The sequence below is a fragment of the Chiloscyllium plagiosum genome, chromosome 41 (assembly GCF_004010195.1).
Source record: "Chiloscyllium plagiosum isolate BGI_BamShark_2017 chromosome 41, ASM401019v2, whole genome shotgun sequence".
NCBI lineage: Eukaryota > Metazoa > Chordata > Chondrichthyes > Orectolobiformes > Hemiscylliidae > Chiloscyllium > Chiloscyllium plagiosum.
Genome location: NC_057750.1, coordinates 18,749,054 through 18,767,179, shown reverse-complemented (window position 1 = coordinate 18,767,179; position 18,126 = coordinate 18,749,054). Strand labels below are relative to the sequence as shown.

At 40.1% G+C, this 18,126-nt stretch overlaps 1 protein-coding gene across 2 annotated transcripts in view; it reads right to left on the bottom strand.

Annotated features, from left to right (window-relative positions):
• The window catches only part of LOC122542912 (immunoglobulin kappa light chain-like), a 206,450-nt gene that overhangs the window by 16,807 nt on the left and 171,517 nt on the right, over positions 1–18,126 (bottom strand). Inside the window, exons 3-4 of one of the 2 annotated variants that reach the window (XM_043681058.1) lie at positions 15,983–15,988; positions 6,362–6,402 (exon numbers count right to left, since the gene is read on the bottom strand). In XM_043681058.1, coding sequence (XP_043536993.1) covers positions 6,362–6,402; positions 15,983–15,988 — 47 coding nt within the window. The remainder of the gene's footprint in view (positions 1–6,361; positions 6,403–15,982; positions 15,989–18,126) is intronic. The other variant, XM_043681057.1, reaches the window with a different exon arrangement.

Below are 18,126 nucleotides of genomic sequence, written 5' to 3'. Positions count from 1 at the left end.
ACCAAATCCTCTATGAGAAATCACTCTGCTGAATCTTTTATATCAATTACCTCATATCAATTACCTCAAAATCATTAACATTGGTCACCAATCATTCTGCCAATGTGAGCTTTATGATTGTTTACACGACACAAGATGTTAATTAATTTTGAAAATGTTGATTAAATCCCTAATTGTTTTTTACTGACTTGTAGAGAATCATAGGAAATGTCAGGTCCCCACAGCTGTCCCACGTCTGGAGCCATTCTAGTAAATAATTACTGCTCCATATCCAAGGCTTGAAAAAGAACCTACCGTGTTTTGTTCACAAGCAAACACATTTCTTTAACTGGGATCCAACAACTGACTCCTAAAAGTTGATCAAAATTTATTTTCTTATCTCCTCTTAAATTTTTAATGAGTGGCTTTCTGCACCCTCAACGCTTCCTTCCAAATATTTTGAGTATTCATTAACACCAATGTCCCTCCATCACAATCCCATTATGTACTAAGTAATCATTTCAAACTTTTGTACACTTGGTAGTTATCACTATCAATTTCCACCTAGTCACTGATTCCTTTGTAAGGAATATTGGAAATTTCAGAAATATTTGGGAACTTCATTCCAGCTATGGTTAGCATTGTTTTTATGTATTAGATCACCAACCTTAAATACAGGCTTTACCCTGTTGAGAAATGTAGTCGCCGTTTCTTGACACAATTTTATATTGCTGTATCAATACATTCTGAACCCTTAATTCTCCAGACACACCTAAATAAGTTCATTTGGTCGATTGATGATTGCATTGCATTCATTCATTCTTTCATGGTCTCCATTTTTCTTTATATCTGTCTCTTTGCATTTCAGGCTATACTTATGGGTCTTCATGCAACGCCACCTAGACAAACCCCAATATTTAGTTGTTTTGTTTGCTGCTTCTTTAATGTAGCAATTATTTATTACTCATGTCCCCCTACACATTAACAGCACAGAGGTGGAACGAGTGGAGACTGTCAAGCTCCTGGGAATGGTCATCAACAACAAACTTTCTTGGACTCTTCATGTGGATGCACTGGTTACAAAGGCCCAGCAACGTCTCTTCTTCTTCAAGCAGCTGAGAAAATTTGGCATGATGGCAAATAACCTTGCCAAATGTTATGGGCGCGCCATTGAGAGCATTCTGTCTGGATTTATCACTACCTGATATGGCATCTGTACCATTCAAGATCGGAGATGGTTACAGAAAGTGGTGAACAGACCCGGATAATCACAAAGACCAACATCAAATCTATAGAATCCATCTACTGGGCCTGCTGTAAGGAAAGGCCGCCGTCAAAGATCCATCTCACCCTGCTAATGCTTTTCTACAACCTCTACCATTGGGGAGAAGGTACAGAAGCCTGAACACATGCACTAACCAGTTTCAAATCAGTTTCTATCCTACTGTTCTCCTTTGGGTTTGTGCCGAACCAGAGGACACAGCTTAAAAATATGGGGTAGACCATTTAGGACAGAGATGAGGAGAAACATCTTCACCCAGAGAGTGGTGGCTGTGTAGAATGCTCTGCCCCAGAGAGCAGTGGAAGCTCAGTCTCTGGATTCATTTAAGAAAGAATTAGATAGAGCTCTCAAGGATTGTGGAATCATGAGTTATGGAGATAAGGCAGGAACAGAATACTTATTAAGGATGATCAGCCATGATCATATTGAATGGTGGTGTAGGCTCGAAGGGCAGAGTGGCCTACTTCTGCACCTATTGTCTTTTGTCTATTGTTGTTGGAATACTGAATGGACTCACAAACTCTTAACATTCGCCTATGTCTGTGTTTTTGTTTTTGCTGCTGCGTACATATTATTTACTTATCTATGGTATTTAACTATATGATCTCTCTCTGTATTGCTCACAAGACAAAGCTTTTCACTGTGCCTCGATACACTTGACAATAAATTCAATTCAATTCAATTCAATTCAGTTCAATTCAATTCGTGTTCCTAATTTCCAGTTCTCCTTCCTTTCTTCAAACTGAGGAGAGCAAATTGTTTCTCTTGCTTCAAAGCTGTTTGGGTCCAAAAAAAGCATTAACTTACTGAAGACTGTTAACTTATTGCCATCGCCAAAATGCGATAATTGTGTACTTCCTGCACCTACATAATTGTCACAAGACAAAAATTCTAGTGTCCTTCTAGTTTGAACTGCATCTCCCATTACTAGTTGACTTTAGTCTTCTTGAATTCGACTGCAAACATTCTCAATACCATCTATCCACCTCTCGACATGTTAGCCCTGCTCATACTAGAATAGTTTTCTCAGAAATCTTCATAACTTTTAACTAAATTCTGCACTCAAGATGAACCTCAGTTTGAAGAAAGGAAGGAGAACGGGAAATTAGGAACACAAATTGAATTGAATTGAATTGAATTGAATTTATTGTCACGTGTACCAAGGCACAGTGAAAAGCTTTGTCTTGCGAGATGATTCCATCACAAAAATAATCTAACTCACCCAAAACTGTTAAGAATGTTCCTTCTCCGAAATGCACAGGCTGAGCATTCCCAACCACACTACATTAAACCTCGATATCAAAATGCAACATAAGTAGACAGATGCACAGAAATGCAAATGATTACACAGATTTCAAGGCATGCATAAAAAGGAAGCAAAAGGTGACACTTGCAGGCCAGGCCAGTACAGATAGAATGAGGATAAAAGGACTAATGGATATTTAGACATTTGCGCACTCACAAACTTATTGAAAACAATCAAATTAATCTCACGTCCAAGGTAGCAAATGTCAACAAAATAGAAAGCTAGATGCCTCTATTAAAACATTTCACCTCTCTCTACCACAATCCCTTCAGAACAAGGGTACAGATGGAAATATGGAAACTTTAGCCCAACAAACAAAGCAATATAGGAACTAGAAGATATACTCCGCAGCCCTTGGGGTTGTCGTGACCTTCAACTAGTTATGTCATACCGCTTTCTTCGATATCTTTTAATATTCTTGCTGGCAAAAACAAAATCTACCAATCTCAGCTTAAGAAGTTACAATTGACTCCCTAGCTTCAGTAGTTTCCTTGAGGGAAGGCACCCAAATTTTTACACCCTTCAAAAGTCATGAATTTCCTGACATCCGTATTGGACAGTCGGACTTTAATGTTAAAGTTACTCTCCACTATGCAAATATCATTCCATGCTTTACTATGAACTATGCCAACAGAATAAATAGCGGATGGATTAACTTTTATATTATTTTACACACATCAATCAAACCAGTCAGTCACCTCTTATATCAGTCACTAAGTACGATATACAAACCCTCCTCAATTTTAGCTCTGTTGTCAAGCTAGTAAATGTTGACAGGTCACTGCAAATCTATCCTAGAATTTTAGTTGATATTTTACGTCTCTCAATACGATTATAATCTGAAAACGTCATTTTCTGTTATCTACTAATGTTCCTAATTTCCAGTTCTCCTTCCTTTCTTCAAACTGAGGAGAGCAAATTGTTTCTCTTGCTTCAAAGCTGTTTGGGTCCAAAAAAAGCATTAACTTACTGAAGACTGTTAACTTATTGCCATCGCCAAAATGCGATAATTGTGTACTTCCTGCTCCTACATCATTATGTGACAAGACAAAAATTCTAGTGTCCTACTAGTTTGAACTGCATCTCCCATTACTAGTTGACTTTAGTCTTCTTGAATTCGACTGCAAACATTCTCAATACCATCTATCCACCTCTCGACATGTTAGCCCTGCTCATACTAGAATAGTTTTCTCAGAAATCTTCATAACTTTTAACTAAATTCTGCACTCAAGATGAACCTTAGTTTGAGGAAAGGAAGGAGAACTGGAAATTAGGAACACAAATTGAATTGAATTGAATTGAATTTATTGTCACGTGTACCAAGGCACAGTGAAAAGCTTTGTCTTGCGAGATGATTCCATCACAAAAATAATCCAACTCACCCAAAACTGTTAAGAATGTTCCTTCTCCGAAATGCACAGGCTGAGCATTCCCAACCACACTACATTAAACCTTGGTATCAAAATGCAACATAAGTAGACAGATGCACAGAAATGCAAATGATTACACAGATTTCAAGGCATGCATAAAAAGGAAGCAAAAGGTGACACTTGCAGGCCAGGCCAGTACAGATAGATAGAGGATAAAAGGACTAATGGATATTTAGACATTTGCGCACTCACAAACTTATTGAAAACAATCAAATTAATCTCACGTCCAAGGTAGCAAATGTCAACAATATAGAAAGCTAGATGCCTCCATTTAAACATTTCACCTCTCTCTACCACAATCCCTTCAGAACAAGGGTACAGATGGAAATATGGAAACTTTAGCCCAACAAACAAAGCAATATAGGAACGAGAAGATAGACTCCGCAGCCCTTGGGGTTGTCGTGACCTTCAACTAGTTATGTCATACTGCTTTCTTCGAGATCTTTTAATATTCTTGCTGGCAAAAACAAAATCTACCAATCTCAGTTTAAGAAGTTACAATTGACTCCCCAGCTTCAGTAGTTTCCTTGAGGAAAGGCGCCTAAATTTTAACACCCTTCAAAAGTCATGAATTTCCTAACATCAGTATTGGACAGTCGGACTTTAATGTTAAAGTTACTCTCCACTATGCAAATATCATTCCATGCTTTACTATGAACTATGCCAACAGAATAAATAGCGGATGGATTAACTTTTATATTATTTTACACACATCAATCAAACCAGTCAGTCACCTCTTATATCAGTCACTAAGTACGATATACAAACCCTCCTCAATTTTAGCTCTGTTGTCAAGCTAGTAAATGTTGACAGGTCACTGCAAATCTATCCTAGAATTTTAGTTGATATTTTACGTCTCTCAATACGATTATAATCTGAAAACGTCATTTTCTGTTATCTACTAATCCATTAAAAACTTTTAGATCAATAGGAAATGCATTGAATAATAAAAATATCTGTAACAGACCACTCCATCGTCCAGGTTCATGTCAATGTCTCCCGCAACTCTCCCTCTCCTATTTCATCACAATATCTCTTTATGTCTTTCTCCCGCAAGTGTGTTGCATCTTAAATGCATCAACTGTAATCACTTTCAATCATTTGATATAATAACAATTCTTAACATTTATTCCAGGTCTTTGGTGAACTTTCTCCTGAATTCCCGATTGGTTTTATTACCAATTATTTTATATTTATAGCCTCTGAACATGGTCACAGTTGCAATCAAAGTACATTTTCTATTTAAGCTGTTTTGAATAGGTCCGAGTGAGTAAATGTTCGGAGGGTCGGTGTGGATTTGTTGGGCCAAATGGCTTAATTCCACACTGTAGGGATTCTATGATTCAATGAAACTCCTTTCATCATCTGAAAAAAGTTCAGTCAGGTCATGTCTCACCCTACTATTTTCCACAAAGTGAGCTCACACTGTTGAGTTTTTTTAAATGCTTCTCGGACGTAGGGTGTCACCAGCTAGGTCAGTATTCATTGTCCATCACTAATTGCCCCGAGGGCGTTAAAAGTCAACCCTATTCCAAGTGCTTGGTGTCACATGTAAGCCAAACTAGATATGGATGGCAGTTTCCTTCAGTAAAGGACACTAATGATCTAACTGAATTTTGCCTGACAATCGATTCATGGACGTCATGAAATTTCTAATACTACAGTTGATTAATTTCGGTATTCTACGTCTGCCATAATGGGATTCGAAGTCAAGTCCCCAGAACATTACCTGGGTTTCTGGATTAACAGTCCGCTCGGCCAACACCTCCCAATTCAGATGCGGTCATTGTCAATCTTTATTATGTTTATAAATTCATCCAATGTCGCTACAGTGTTACAGGTGAATACAATTACAACATGTAAAAGACGTACAGACAGGTACATGGTTAGGAAATGTTTAGAGAGATATGGGCTAAATGTAGGCAAATAGAACTAGTTCAGTTTAGGAAACCTGAAAGGCATGGGCCACTTGGACGGAAGGGTATGTTTCCATGTTGTTTGACTCTATGACTTTAATAATATATTCCTGGAACTACATAAAGACCAATTGAATCTGATACTTTTTCATTGTACAGTATTGCTTTGCGCTCTTGTTCTACTCTCACACGCCAACTTCAACAATTCTGTTTGCAATAATGTTATTTCAATTTCTGTTTATTTTGAGGATGTTCAGTTTTCTTCCAAAGACCTTCAGTTATGTTTTCTCTCAAGCTCTTTTCCACCAGTCCAGTGACTTATCAAGCCTTCCACTATAAAAGCCATAATTATTTACCAAGTTCCTGCATTTCAACCCCCTCGACCAAACTCTGCATTAAGACATGAATTTAAACAACTTTCTGTAGCGCTGAGAATGTAATCACTTACCGAAAACGACCAACTTCGTCCCATCTCCAAAGTAAGCTTCGCTGTTAGAACACAGCGGTACCAAGCTGTAGCAAAACCCAATTGAGTCTGTGTTGCTAAGTCAGTTCTGTTGAAGTTCCTACTATAGTTCCTGAATTGACCTTACGAACATACGAGTGATGATTCCCTCTTTAGATTCTGTTCCACCATTCAATTACATCGTGGGTTTTTTTTTGGTATTTTAACTTCATTACCCCGCCATGATTATTTAACGCGTAATACCTTTGCCGAACAAGCATTTACCGATTTCACAGTTGAGCTATCAAGTGGATAGCAAATCTCGGGAGATTTGTTGGAACAACATATTTCTACATTTCCACATGCTTCCACAAAATACACTGTTGCTAATTAAAGATGCTGCAAACCCCTCCTTGCTTCTCCATCTCACTGACCAAAGGTATTAAAATATTTGTATGTAGGTTTTCGAATTCTTTAATCATCTTAACACATTGACTACATCACCGCGTATGTTTTATATACTTATAGAATGCAACATTTCTAGTCATGTCACCCACAATATGTTATAATATGCATGCTATCTTCTAGGAAGGAGATTATATGTAGCGTTTTCTCTGGACTGGTTTTGCAGAAACGCACGTACTGTCCTTGGAGCCAAGGTGGTGATGGCAGAATTTGAATTCGGTAAAATCGGCAATTGGAAATCGAGAGATGATCTGAATCCACTGTTGTAAAACATCATCTGGTAAACTAATGTCCTTTTAGGAAAGGACAACTAGTCTGCCCTCCAGGCCCACAGCAACATAATTGATTCTTAACTGCAAGCAAGTCATCCAGGTACAAAGGAATAAGGAGAAAATAATGACAGAGTGAATCAGGTTGTAAGTCTCATCAATGTTTTGTTTTAATCTTGAACGTATCACATCTCCCCCCCCCCTTCCCCCCACATTATGTTCAATTGCAGATTGACATGGATTCTGATCAATACTAGAACCGAAATAACTGTAGACTTAATTAAGACTGTTAACTTGGTACCAGGACCAATGTTCAATTGAACAATGTTCAATTCTCAATCATGAACGGTCTCGGGAATTGTTTCTTACGAAATGAAAGAGATCGGCATTTCACAGGCAAAAATTTAAGAAACAAGTATTGAACTGGAAAGAATATGAAAGGCTCGGCTCATTAGTCATCAATAAAGTATTAATGGACACACTGGGAAAAAATAAGATAGATGACTTACCCAGAACTGTTAATTTAGTGCCTGGCCCGAAATAATTTACTTCTGAAGCACAGTGACACTACCCCGTCACAGACTAAAAAGTGTGATGCCATTCTAAATGAAGTATACTGATATCAAACATTTGAATCTCATTTGACTTTGTATGCTTCCAGGTTATGCATCCTCTGAATGCATCCTTGCATGCTGTAATTGCCTCTAAGACGTTGTTCTAATCTATTGGTTCCATCTGTACCCGCATGATTAAATGTTGGTCCCTGTCGACCAGTTTATTCTGAACAGATTCTGAATGCGTGGGTAGAATTATAATTTAATTGCATGGCACGTTACACCTTCGTTAACATTGCGTTGTTGTATTCTTGTATTGGACAGATTACAAGAACCACCTCCAACTTGACCCAGAATGAACCAGGCATTTTCCTTTGTGAGTCAGAAGAGGGAATCAATGCCTTCTCTGGAATTGAATATTGCTCGGAAGTGATAAATAAATGCTGTCACTGTACTGCATTGGGCGCATTTCTTGAGGTTATTGGCACATATCAGAACAGTCTCTGACGTTTTAAGTAGCTCAGAGCTCAGAGGACTGTGAACTTTTATTGCTAGATAATTTCTGAGGTGAATAAGGTTCATTCTCTTACCGTTAATTTTGTGCCCATCTCGAAGTATGTTATTGACTCCACATGTTCTCAGATTCCAACACCATGGAACAGTCACCTAAAAGTGGACTGTAGTCGCAATTAAGAGTTGCTGGTCAAGTCATGAGCACACTCAAAGGGTGGCGGAGCACAAAAATACTTTAAAAACGGAGGAGAAGCATTTGAATTCCGCCAAGGAAGTTGCATGGAATGGCAATGCGAGGAATGGCTGAATGATTCTTTGTCAGGCTTGTCAAACGAAGTTGGGATGAAGAGTGATCAATGTTCAGAAAAATGACACAAAGATTATGCATTTTGTTTCGTTAGAAGTGCCTTGCAGTTACAATTATCCTTTCATGGTATTTCCCTGAACCGCTTTAATTGAAATGTGATGGTGGTGCATTCACCTTGTTGTCTTCTGTTGAGCTCGTTTCGAAGGAGGTTTTTGTACAGAGGTTGCATTGGATTTAATCACAGTGCCCTGCTGTCCCCACGGTGAAATAATCTCATACAAAAAAAAATGTCGAGTATGAATGGCATAAGACCCCGCCTCTTAAGTCCTTCTGCACAGCTTTAGTTTGCAATGTCATTTGGGATTGATTAGATCGTAGTTGGACTCCATAACCTCTTCTGAAACTTGATACATAAGAAAATGGGGTGGACTTGTCAACCATAGAGCACAGCAACTTGAGGAAGACATACAACATCAGAGCTCGTTAAAAAATGGAAGAGGAAACCAATCAACTGCACTTTAACTTGTATAATAGGGATTTAAGGAATCCATCCAACCAATGGAGCTATTTGCATTGGAACAAGAACAGGCTATTCAGCATGTTCAAGCTGAAATTAAGTGACCGTTCAATTACTTTATCTTCAGTTGCACAGACACTGGAGGAGGTTATTCAACCTCTTTCCATCTGTGACACACGAGTGGGAGGCCCTTTTAACCATGTAAGAGAGAGAGAGGAACTATTACTTGTTGCATCTTTTCTGAAATGTACAGGACGCTGGGAACCTAACACATTTTCTCAACCAAAAGACCTTTGATATCTACAGTAAATCAGGTGCATTGTAAGCTGATAAACTTATCACTTGAAAAGCTAATTTTTCTTCCTTCGCTGAAGAACATGAGTGAGCCACATGGGGTTTCAACCATCAATTGGCAATGATTTGACGGTTAGAAGTAGATTCTTAATTCCAGACTTTTAAAAAGAAATTGGAAGCAGATTCCACCATCTGACGTAGCGGGACTCAAACCTTAGCCACCAGAACGCTAGTTCAATTCGAGCGGTGATAATACTACCAGGCCACTGCCTCCCGTAAAGCGTGCGATGTTGTTATCATTTCAGTTGATCTTACTTCAAGCCAATCCAGCTCACCGTGCACCTGCCACTAACAGTAGCATGGAAAACTCCACCGTTTGTCATGTGTGTTAAGGTGTTTCATCTTTGACCGAATGCAGCACAAAACTTCAGGTTCACTACGTTGATGAAGTGTTTAACAATGAATAACAATTGAGGAATTGGACATGGATGTCAAATACTGGCGGTAGAGAGGTGACGGCTATATGGAAGTAAGTGCGCAATACTTCATAACGATTGAAACGTTATTAAGAATAACCTTTGCACTAAGTTGTGGAAACCCCTTGTGCCATCTAACAACTTCCAGAACCGGTGCCTACAATCACGCTCAGATCATTCAATGAAAATCATAAACTCAATTGAATTGAGATCTCAAAACTGCAGGTGCAGTCATATTTCTATTACATATTTCCTATTATGAATGTGGTTCCATTTCTTAATGGGATACTTAAATGTTGAAATTACCATGAGAGTCAGTGCTGATAATGTCTATTTACTTGTAATTGCAATATAATCTAAATAGACATGACACTTCCTTTAGCTTTCCGTCCATTGTTCCTCAATTCGCTATGGTATTAGTGTATTTATGTAATTAAATTATGCTAACTTGCTTTTACCAGATTTTTATCCTGATTTCATTTTCGATACCGAATGTGAGTGGCTATGGAATTAATACTCTAATTAATCTTTTGGAATGTTAACGAATTATTGAATACAATACCATTGATATTGTAGTTTCTCCCCTTGCGAACAAAATATTAAGCCACTATTTCATTGGGAAGTTCTTTTAAGCCAATAAAGGAACTTGACTCGACCATATGTGCATAGTGCATAGGTCTGGTATCCATTTCACAGAAAGAAACGTGATGTCATTGAAGGAGGTGTAAAAGTGATTTTCAAAGACAGAAACTGAATGGTTGTACTTTTCAGGAACCAATCAGATTGATGCACTGTTCCCTGGATGAGAGAAACTGGAGGTGCCAGAGAGTTTTGTTTGTGGTCAAATGGTTTGTTCGGGTCGGCGTAAAGAAAATGGTTAGAGTGCAAAATAAACATTGATATAAAATAATGATGGATAAATCCAACCCGGAAGTGATGAGAAAAGGCTTAGCCCACGGCAAGGGTTCTGATTGGACAAACATATGAAAGGAGAAGAACGAAATGCTGACAAAGTTACAGGAAGTGCGTAGGCGGAGGATAAAATTGACATCAAGCATCGACATGTTCCGGGAGCTCTAAACATTTTATAATACATAAGGCGCACTCCCAAAATGTCTTAGTCCTTAGTCCTTAGAACTGATTATTGCCTATGTACAGTAATGAAGGGCGGGGGTTAGATTACCGGCATTTTGTTTTATTATTCTTGCATGAGAGGAGGGCATCGTCGGCAGTGCCTGGACTTGTTGGTTGACTAGGCCAATTCAGAGGACATTGCTCCGGGTTTAGAACCACGTAGGGGCCAGACCAGGTAAGGATGGCAACTTTTCTTCCCTTCAGGGTATTAGTGAACCAAATGATTTTTGTACATATACCGACAATAGACAATTTAAAATTCCAGTAGTTCTGTTTGTCATATCAGTCATGATCGTACTGAATACCTGAGCAGACTCAATGAGTGGCCTCGTCCTGCTTATAATGTGTGTGTTCGTACCTGTGTTTATCATTTCATGAAATAAGCTTTATGAACTTTTTTTTGAAGAATTGAGCAGCGACAAAGGACTTACACTTGCCTTTGACAAAATATTTACAATGGCTCCAGATTTGTGGATGATCTCGAGTTGTTTTATCATGTTAACCTCAGAAATTGTTGTTTTAATCTTTTTAAATTAAGTAATGGATAATTCCATTAAAACGTCCTCAACACTTTGGGAGTTTTCATCAGTGTCAGCGATTTGTAGCTCAGGTTGATGATAAGTATATAAGTCAGCTCGCTGAGCTGGAAGGGTTGTTTTCAGACGTTTCCTCACCATAACTAGTGAACATCATCAGGGACAGTCGCCGGTGAATCGCTGGTGGTATGTCTCGCCTCTCCATTTATAGGTCTTGGTTTATTAAGGTGGGTGATGTCATTTCCGGTTCTTTCTCTCAAGGCAAGATAAATGGGATGTAAGTCGATGTGTTTATTGATGGAGTTTTGGTTAGAATGCCATGCCTTTAAGCCACCCGATTGTGCACAGATGTTCTCACAAGCAAAATATTGAACGATAGTGAGGAAATCTATTTTTAATTTTGTTAGCTGAGGGGAAAATGATGGCCCTGCAATAGCAAGCAGAAATCATCCTGCTCTTCATTTCAATGATTGGACATACTTTCTTCATTGAAGACGTCAGATGGGCTTTCAATTTGATATATTTTCTTGAATTAAGCCGCTCTGATGATGCATGTAGCACTGATCTTTTGGTAATAAAATTATGCAGTCCTCTGACAATGCTTCACCTCCTCGGCACGAACCAGCCATCAGTAAGGGCGCTCTCAGGCATTACAATTGTGCAGGATTCTCTTGCGAGTGAACCACTCCCTCGTGAATCAGTCTCTTTCAATTGAGTTCCCACAGCGCTGATATTGACAGTTCAGCGCTGTCCCTCTGATATAGAGCACTCTAGATGTATTTACCTATCTACAATGGGCACTTTAAATTTACTAATTCATAATTCATAGGTTAGTCACTACAGTTCTTCAGACAGTCTACCACAGCCCGGTGCTCTTACTCATCACTGAACGTCTGGTAATGTAGCGCTCTGTCAGCATTGAACCTGTGATAGTGTCGTAGTCTGTCTTTGCTGCCTGGCCGTCCTTAGTCCTGACTTTCTGAAATTGCTTGCTCAGTAAGTACTAACACTTCATTGGTTCCTCCCACTATTCAGTACATCCGCATTCCCAATCCACCAGCAGTGTGGTGTTCCACAAGCAGACGTTCCAAAAAGGCAGCGCCCCCTCTGCACTAGTGTTGAAATTGCCAACATTCAACTCGTACCCAACTTTCAGGAGTCGACCCTCATCTGGAAGGATCTGGCTCAGATGTCAGGGGGTTACCAATTGAAGCACTTACATCTATGCAATAGACAAAAATCTCTTCCAGTGTTGAGTTAAGGTTATCTGCTTCCTGAGCAACGTTTGCATATCATATGTGTGACAGAATCAATCTTGCATGAATTTCTGCTGTGTGAGCTAGCACTGTAATATTTAACGCACAGATATTACGATGCCAGTTATAACTGATTTTTGCCCAGCAACAACAGCACAGATTGTCACTCAATTCAGAAAGTCAGCCAAGAATTATTTCGTCATGGAAATGTCAGGGTAGAAGCAAATAGCAAAACATTTTGCTATTATCTGTAAGAATTTTGAGTTAAGTGATGATCTGGAAGCCTTTATTGTCCAGTGCAGCTGGGAGTAGGTCAAAGGAATGCAACCTTTTGCTTGGCGCAGCTATAAACAAAACAGGTCTGACTGAAAATCAGGGGCAAAAGAAGTTGAAGCCACGTTGCTAATCGACTACTGTTTGCTGGTTCCCTTAAGCTGGAAATAGGTTTCGCTTGGAGCAGCTGGAGATTTGGAATTGTGCCACTGAATGGATGCTGGATATCAGTACTTGAGTCTCAACGAGATACAGCCTGATTGAGTAGCAGCAATTGAACCTGTGTTAAGAAGCTGGTGTATCGCCTGACCATTAGCAGTGTCCTAAGAAGTTGAACAAATACGCTGGAAAGGAAGAACAAATGGTAAGAACATAGAACATTACAGCGCAGTACAGGCCCTTCGGCCCTCGATGGTGCGCCGCCCTATCATACTAATCTGAAGCCCATCCCACTTACACTATTCCATGTACGTCCATATGCCTGTCCAATGGCGACTTAAATGAACTTAAACTTGGTGAATCTACTACCATTGCAGGCAAAGCACTCCATACCCTTACTACTCTCTGAGTAGAGAAACTACCTCTGACATCTGTCTTATACCTATCTCCCCTCACTTTAAAGTTGTGTCCCCTCGTGTTTGCCATCCCTGTACTAGGAGAAAGGCTCTCCCTGTCCACTCAATCTAACCCTCTGATGATCTTTTATGTCTCTATTAAGTCACCTCTCAACCTTCTTCTCTCTAACGAGAACAGCCTCAAGGCCTTCAGCCTTTCCTCATAAGGCATTCCTTCCATACCAGGCAACATCCTAATAAATCTCCTCTGCACCCTTTCCAAAGCTTTCACATCCTTCTTATAATGTGGTGACCAGAACTGTACACAATACTCCAAGTGTGGCTGTACCAGAGCTTTGTACAACTGCAGCATAACCTCCTGGTTCCAGAACTCAATTCTCCTATTAATAAAGGCCAAAACATTGTATGACTTCTTTACAACCCTGTCAATCTGCGTGGCAACTTTCAGGGATTTGTGTACATGGAAACCAAGATCTCTCTATTCATCTGCACTCCCAAGAATCCTACTATTAGCCCAGTACTTTGCATTCTGATTACTCCAGCCAAAGTGTATCATCTCACACTTGTCCACATTAAACTCCATTTGCCACCTCTCAGCCCAGCTCTGCATCCTATCTATGTCTCTCTGCAACCTACTACATCCTTCGTCACTATCCACAACTCCACTGACCTTAGTGTCGTCCACAAATTTACTAACCCACCCTTCTAAGCCCTCATGCAGGTCATTTATAAAAATGACGAACAGCAATGGACCCACCACCGAACCTTGCGGTATGCTGCTAGTAACTGGACACCAAGATGTACATGTCCCATCAACTACAACCCTCTGCTTTCTTTCAACAAGCCAATTACTGATCCAAACTGCCATGTCTTCCACAGTCCCATTCCTCTGCATTTTGTATAATAGCCTACTGTGGGGAATCTTATTGAACGCCTTGCTGAAATCCATATACATCACATCAACAGTTTACTCTCATCTACCTGTTTGGTCACTTTGTCAAAAAACTCAATAAGATTCGTTAGGCAAGACCTATCCTTCATAAAACCGTGCTGACTGCCCCTGATCAGATTATTCTTTTCTAGATAGTTATAAATCCTAGCTCTTATAACCTTTTCCAACACTTTTCCAACACTTTACCAACAATTGAAGTGAGACTCACTGGTCTGTAATTACCAGGGTTGTCTCTAGTACCCTTTTTGAACAAGAGAACCACATTTGCGATCCTCAGTCCTCAGGCACTATTCCTGTAGACAATGATGATTTGAAGATCAATGCCAAAGGCTCGGCAATCTCTTTCCTCACTTCCCAGAGGATCCTAGGATAGATCCCATCCGACCCAGGGGGCTTGTCTATTTTCACACTCTGCACTATTCTAATACCTCTTCCTTGTGAACCTCAATCTCTTCTAGTCTAGATGCAAGTATCTCTGTATCTTCTTCACCAACAATTTCATTTTCTAAAGTGAGCACTGTCGAAAAATATTTATTTAGTGCTTCCCCTATCTCCTCTGACTCCAAACACAGCTTCCCACTATTGTCCTTGATTGGCCCTAATTTAACTCTCGTCATTCTTTTATTCCTGACATACCTATAGAAAGTCTTAGGATTAACCCTGATCCTATCCACCAACAACGTCTCATGTCCCTTCCTGGCTCTTCTGAGCTCTCTTTTTCAGTCTTTCCTGACTTCCTTGTAACCATCAAGCGCCCTAACTGAGTTTTCACATTTTGTCCTGACATAAGCCTTCTTCTTCTTCTTGACCAGGGATTCCACTTCCTTCGTAAACCATGGCTCACGTGTTCTATATCTTCCTCCCTGCCCGTCAGGTACTTACTTATCTGGGACACACAGGAGCTTTTCCTTGAATAGGCTCCACATTTTTAATGTGCTCATCCCCTGCAGTTCCCTTCCCCATTCTACGCTTGCTAAATCTTTCCTAATTGCATGGTAATTTCTCTTCCCCCAGCTGTAACTCTTGCTCAGTGGAGTACACCTATCCATTTCCATCACTAAATTAAACCTGACAGAATTGTGATTGCAGTCTCCAAAGTGCTCACTTACTTCCAAATCTAACACCTGGCCAGGCGTGTTACCCAGTACTAAATCTAAAGTGGCTTCGCCCCTTGTAGGACTGTCTATGTACTGTGTCAGGAAGCCCTCCTGCACATACTGGACAAAAACTGACCCATTTACAGTACTCATACTGTAGTGATCCCAGTCAATATTTGGAAAGTTGAAGCCCCCCATGACAACTACCCTGCCCCTCTCACTCCTATCAGGAATCATCTTTGCTATCCTTTCCTCTACATCTCTGGGATTATTCGGAGGTTTATAGAAAACTCCCAGCATGGTGACTTTTTTCCTGTTTCAAAATCAGCCCATACTACCTCAGTTAATGAGTCCCCAAACATTCTTTCGACAACTATAATATTGTCCCTGATCAACAATGCCACACCTCCCCCTCATTTACCATCTTTTCTGTTCTTACTGAAACATCTGAATCCTGGAACCTGCAACAACCATTCCTGCCCCTGCTCTATCCATGTCTCCGTAATGGCCACAACATCGAAGTCCCAGGTACCAACCCACGCTGCCAGTTCACCCACTTTATTTCGGATGGTCCTCGCATTGAAGTACACACACTTCAAACCAGGTTCTCGCTTGCCAGTGTCAGATACTTGATTTGGGAACTCCCTACTCTCATCCTCTTCTGTACCTGGCCTACAATTTTGGTTCCCATCCCTCTGCTGTATTAGTTTAAACCCACCTTAATAGCTTTAGCGAATTTCCCACCCAGGATATTGGTACCTCTCTGGTTTAGATGAAAACCATCTGCTTGTAGAGGTCCCACCTACATTGTAACGGAAATGTAGTGGGTTCATCACATTAGGTGTGAGAATAGATCTGAGGGAACTCTGGATTCATATACCGTTTGGCTGAGGATCGCAATCTGAAATTCGGCAGGGGTTTTAAACTGGAGAGCAATCTAGAAAAGGAAAAGACTACATTTCCTTGTGAAGGAGGAAAACGTTTCATGAGATTTGGGGACCCGCAGTGACACTAACATCTGGGTGGATTGCTAAGAAATCAATGGGATCTGCTTTGACGTCTGTTCGCAAATTGGATCTTATATGTCTGAGATATCAAACTTTGTAAATAGTAAGCAAAAGCATTCCTAGCCCAGAATCAATTCATAACGGAAATGTGATGGTTTCATCTAGGATCATATCAAGCTTTACTTCAGAAAACCTTAATGAAGGGGCTGCAATGGAGACGGTTTTCTTTCTTCTTACTTTCCAAATTAACCAGGTTTTAGCCAATCAACGAGTTACGTGCAATAGCGAAAGCAGAGCGATAGGTGGCAGCATTGTCTCAATAATGCCTGCAGTTCTTCGACATCCTTTCTCTTTCTGGGCCTCAGGTTTGTTACTGCCTCCCTAAAGTTCTTGGCCTCTGTCCTCCTCTAACACGATCTCCAAAACTATTTTAATTTCTTACTTAATTTCTCCTTCTGAACCTCAGTGTAAATGTTAGTTGACAAAACATCCAAGAGATAGTTTTAAGCTAAGGGATGGGAGATTCAAAACTGAGATGAGAAATTACTTATCTCAGAGGGTCTTGAATCTGTGGAATTCGCTATCGGAGAGCATGGTGGACGCCGTGACACTGAGTATATTTAAGGAACAGCTAAACATATTTTAATTCGTGGTGGTTTAAAGGGGAATGAACAGCGGGCAGGAAAGTGGAGTTCAGACCGAGATAAGATCAACCATGATGATACTGAATCCTATTGAAGCAAGTTTGAGAGCCTGAATTACCCACCCCTGCTCTTAGTTTTTATGTCCTTGTGTGTTGACGATTGTCAACGTGCGATTCCATTATTACTGTGGATCTGAGAGTGGGAGGTATGGTAGGTTTTTGAACTGAAGGATCACTTACTTGCGCCTCTGTGGCACTACTGGCAGCACAGTAATATATCCCTTCATCCTCTGTAATCGCCCCAGTTATGTTCAAGTTAATGTTTTGCATACCATTCCTTGTTGCTTGGTACCGATCAGAGACACCTTTCTCTTTCACTATATTGTTGTCATAGCCATATGAGCGCAAAAGCATTTGCAGTCCTCCACCTTTCTTCTGTTGGTACCAATACATGTACTCTAACGACTGACTTTGTCGGCAGTCCAAGCTCACGCCTTTTCCCCATTCAACAGATAATTGAGTTGGCGATTGGAAGATCCGATGCTCCTGAGAGATCACATCTATGTAACAGAAGAAAAAGGAAAACTTGCTTTTAAAGTTACTGGCAACGCTTTCGAAAGCAAACCATTATTAATGTGCCTCGGAGGTTCATCGCCGAGATCCAACAATTGCCCTTTCACAATCACCACTCAATTGTTAAATGTTCCAAAAACCTTTCCCTGACCAGTTCACCACTAACGACAATTAATACTGTAATTCCTAACATTTCCAATATCTCTGAACATGACCTCAGTAAATTCAGTGGGAGGGCCAAGGAACTTACACGGCAACAATAAAATAATGATGCATGAATTCGAGCCCAAATGCATTCTATCCCAGTCTCTGCCTCCTGATGTTCTA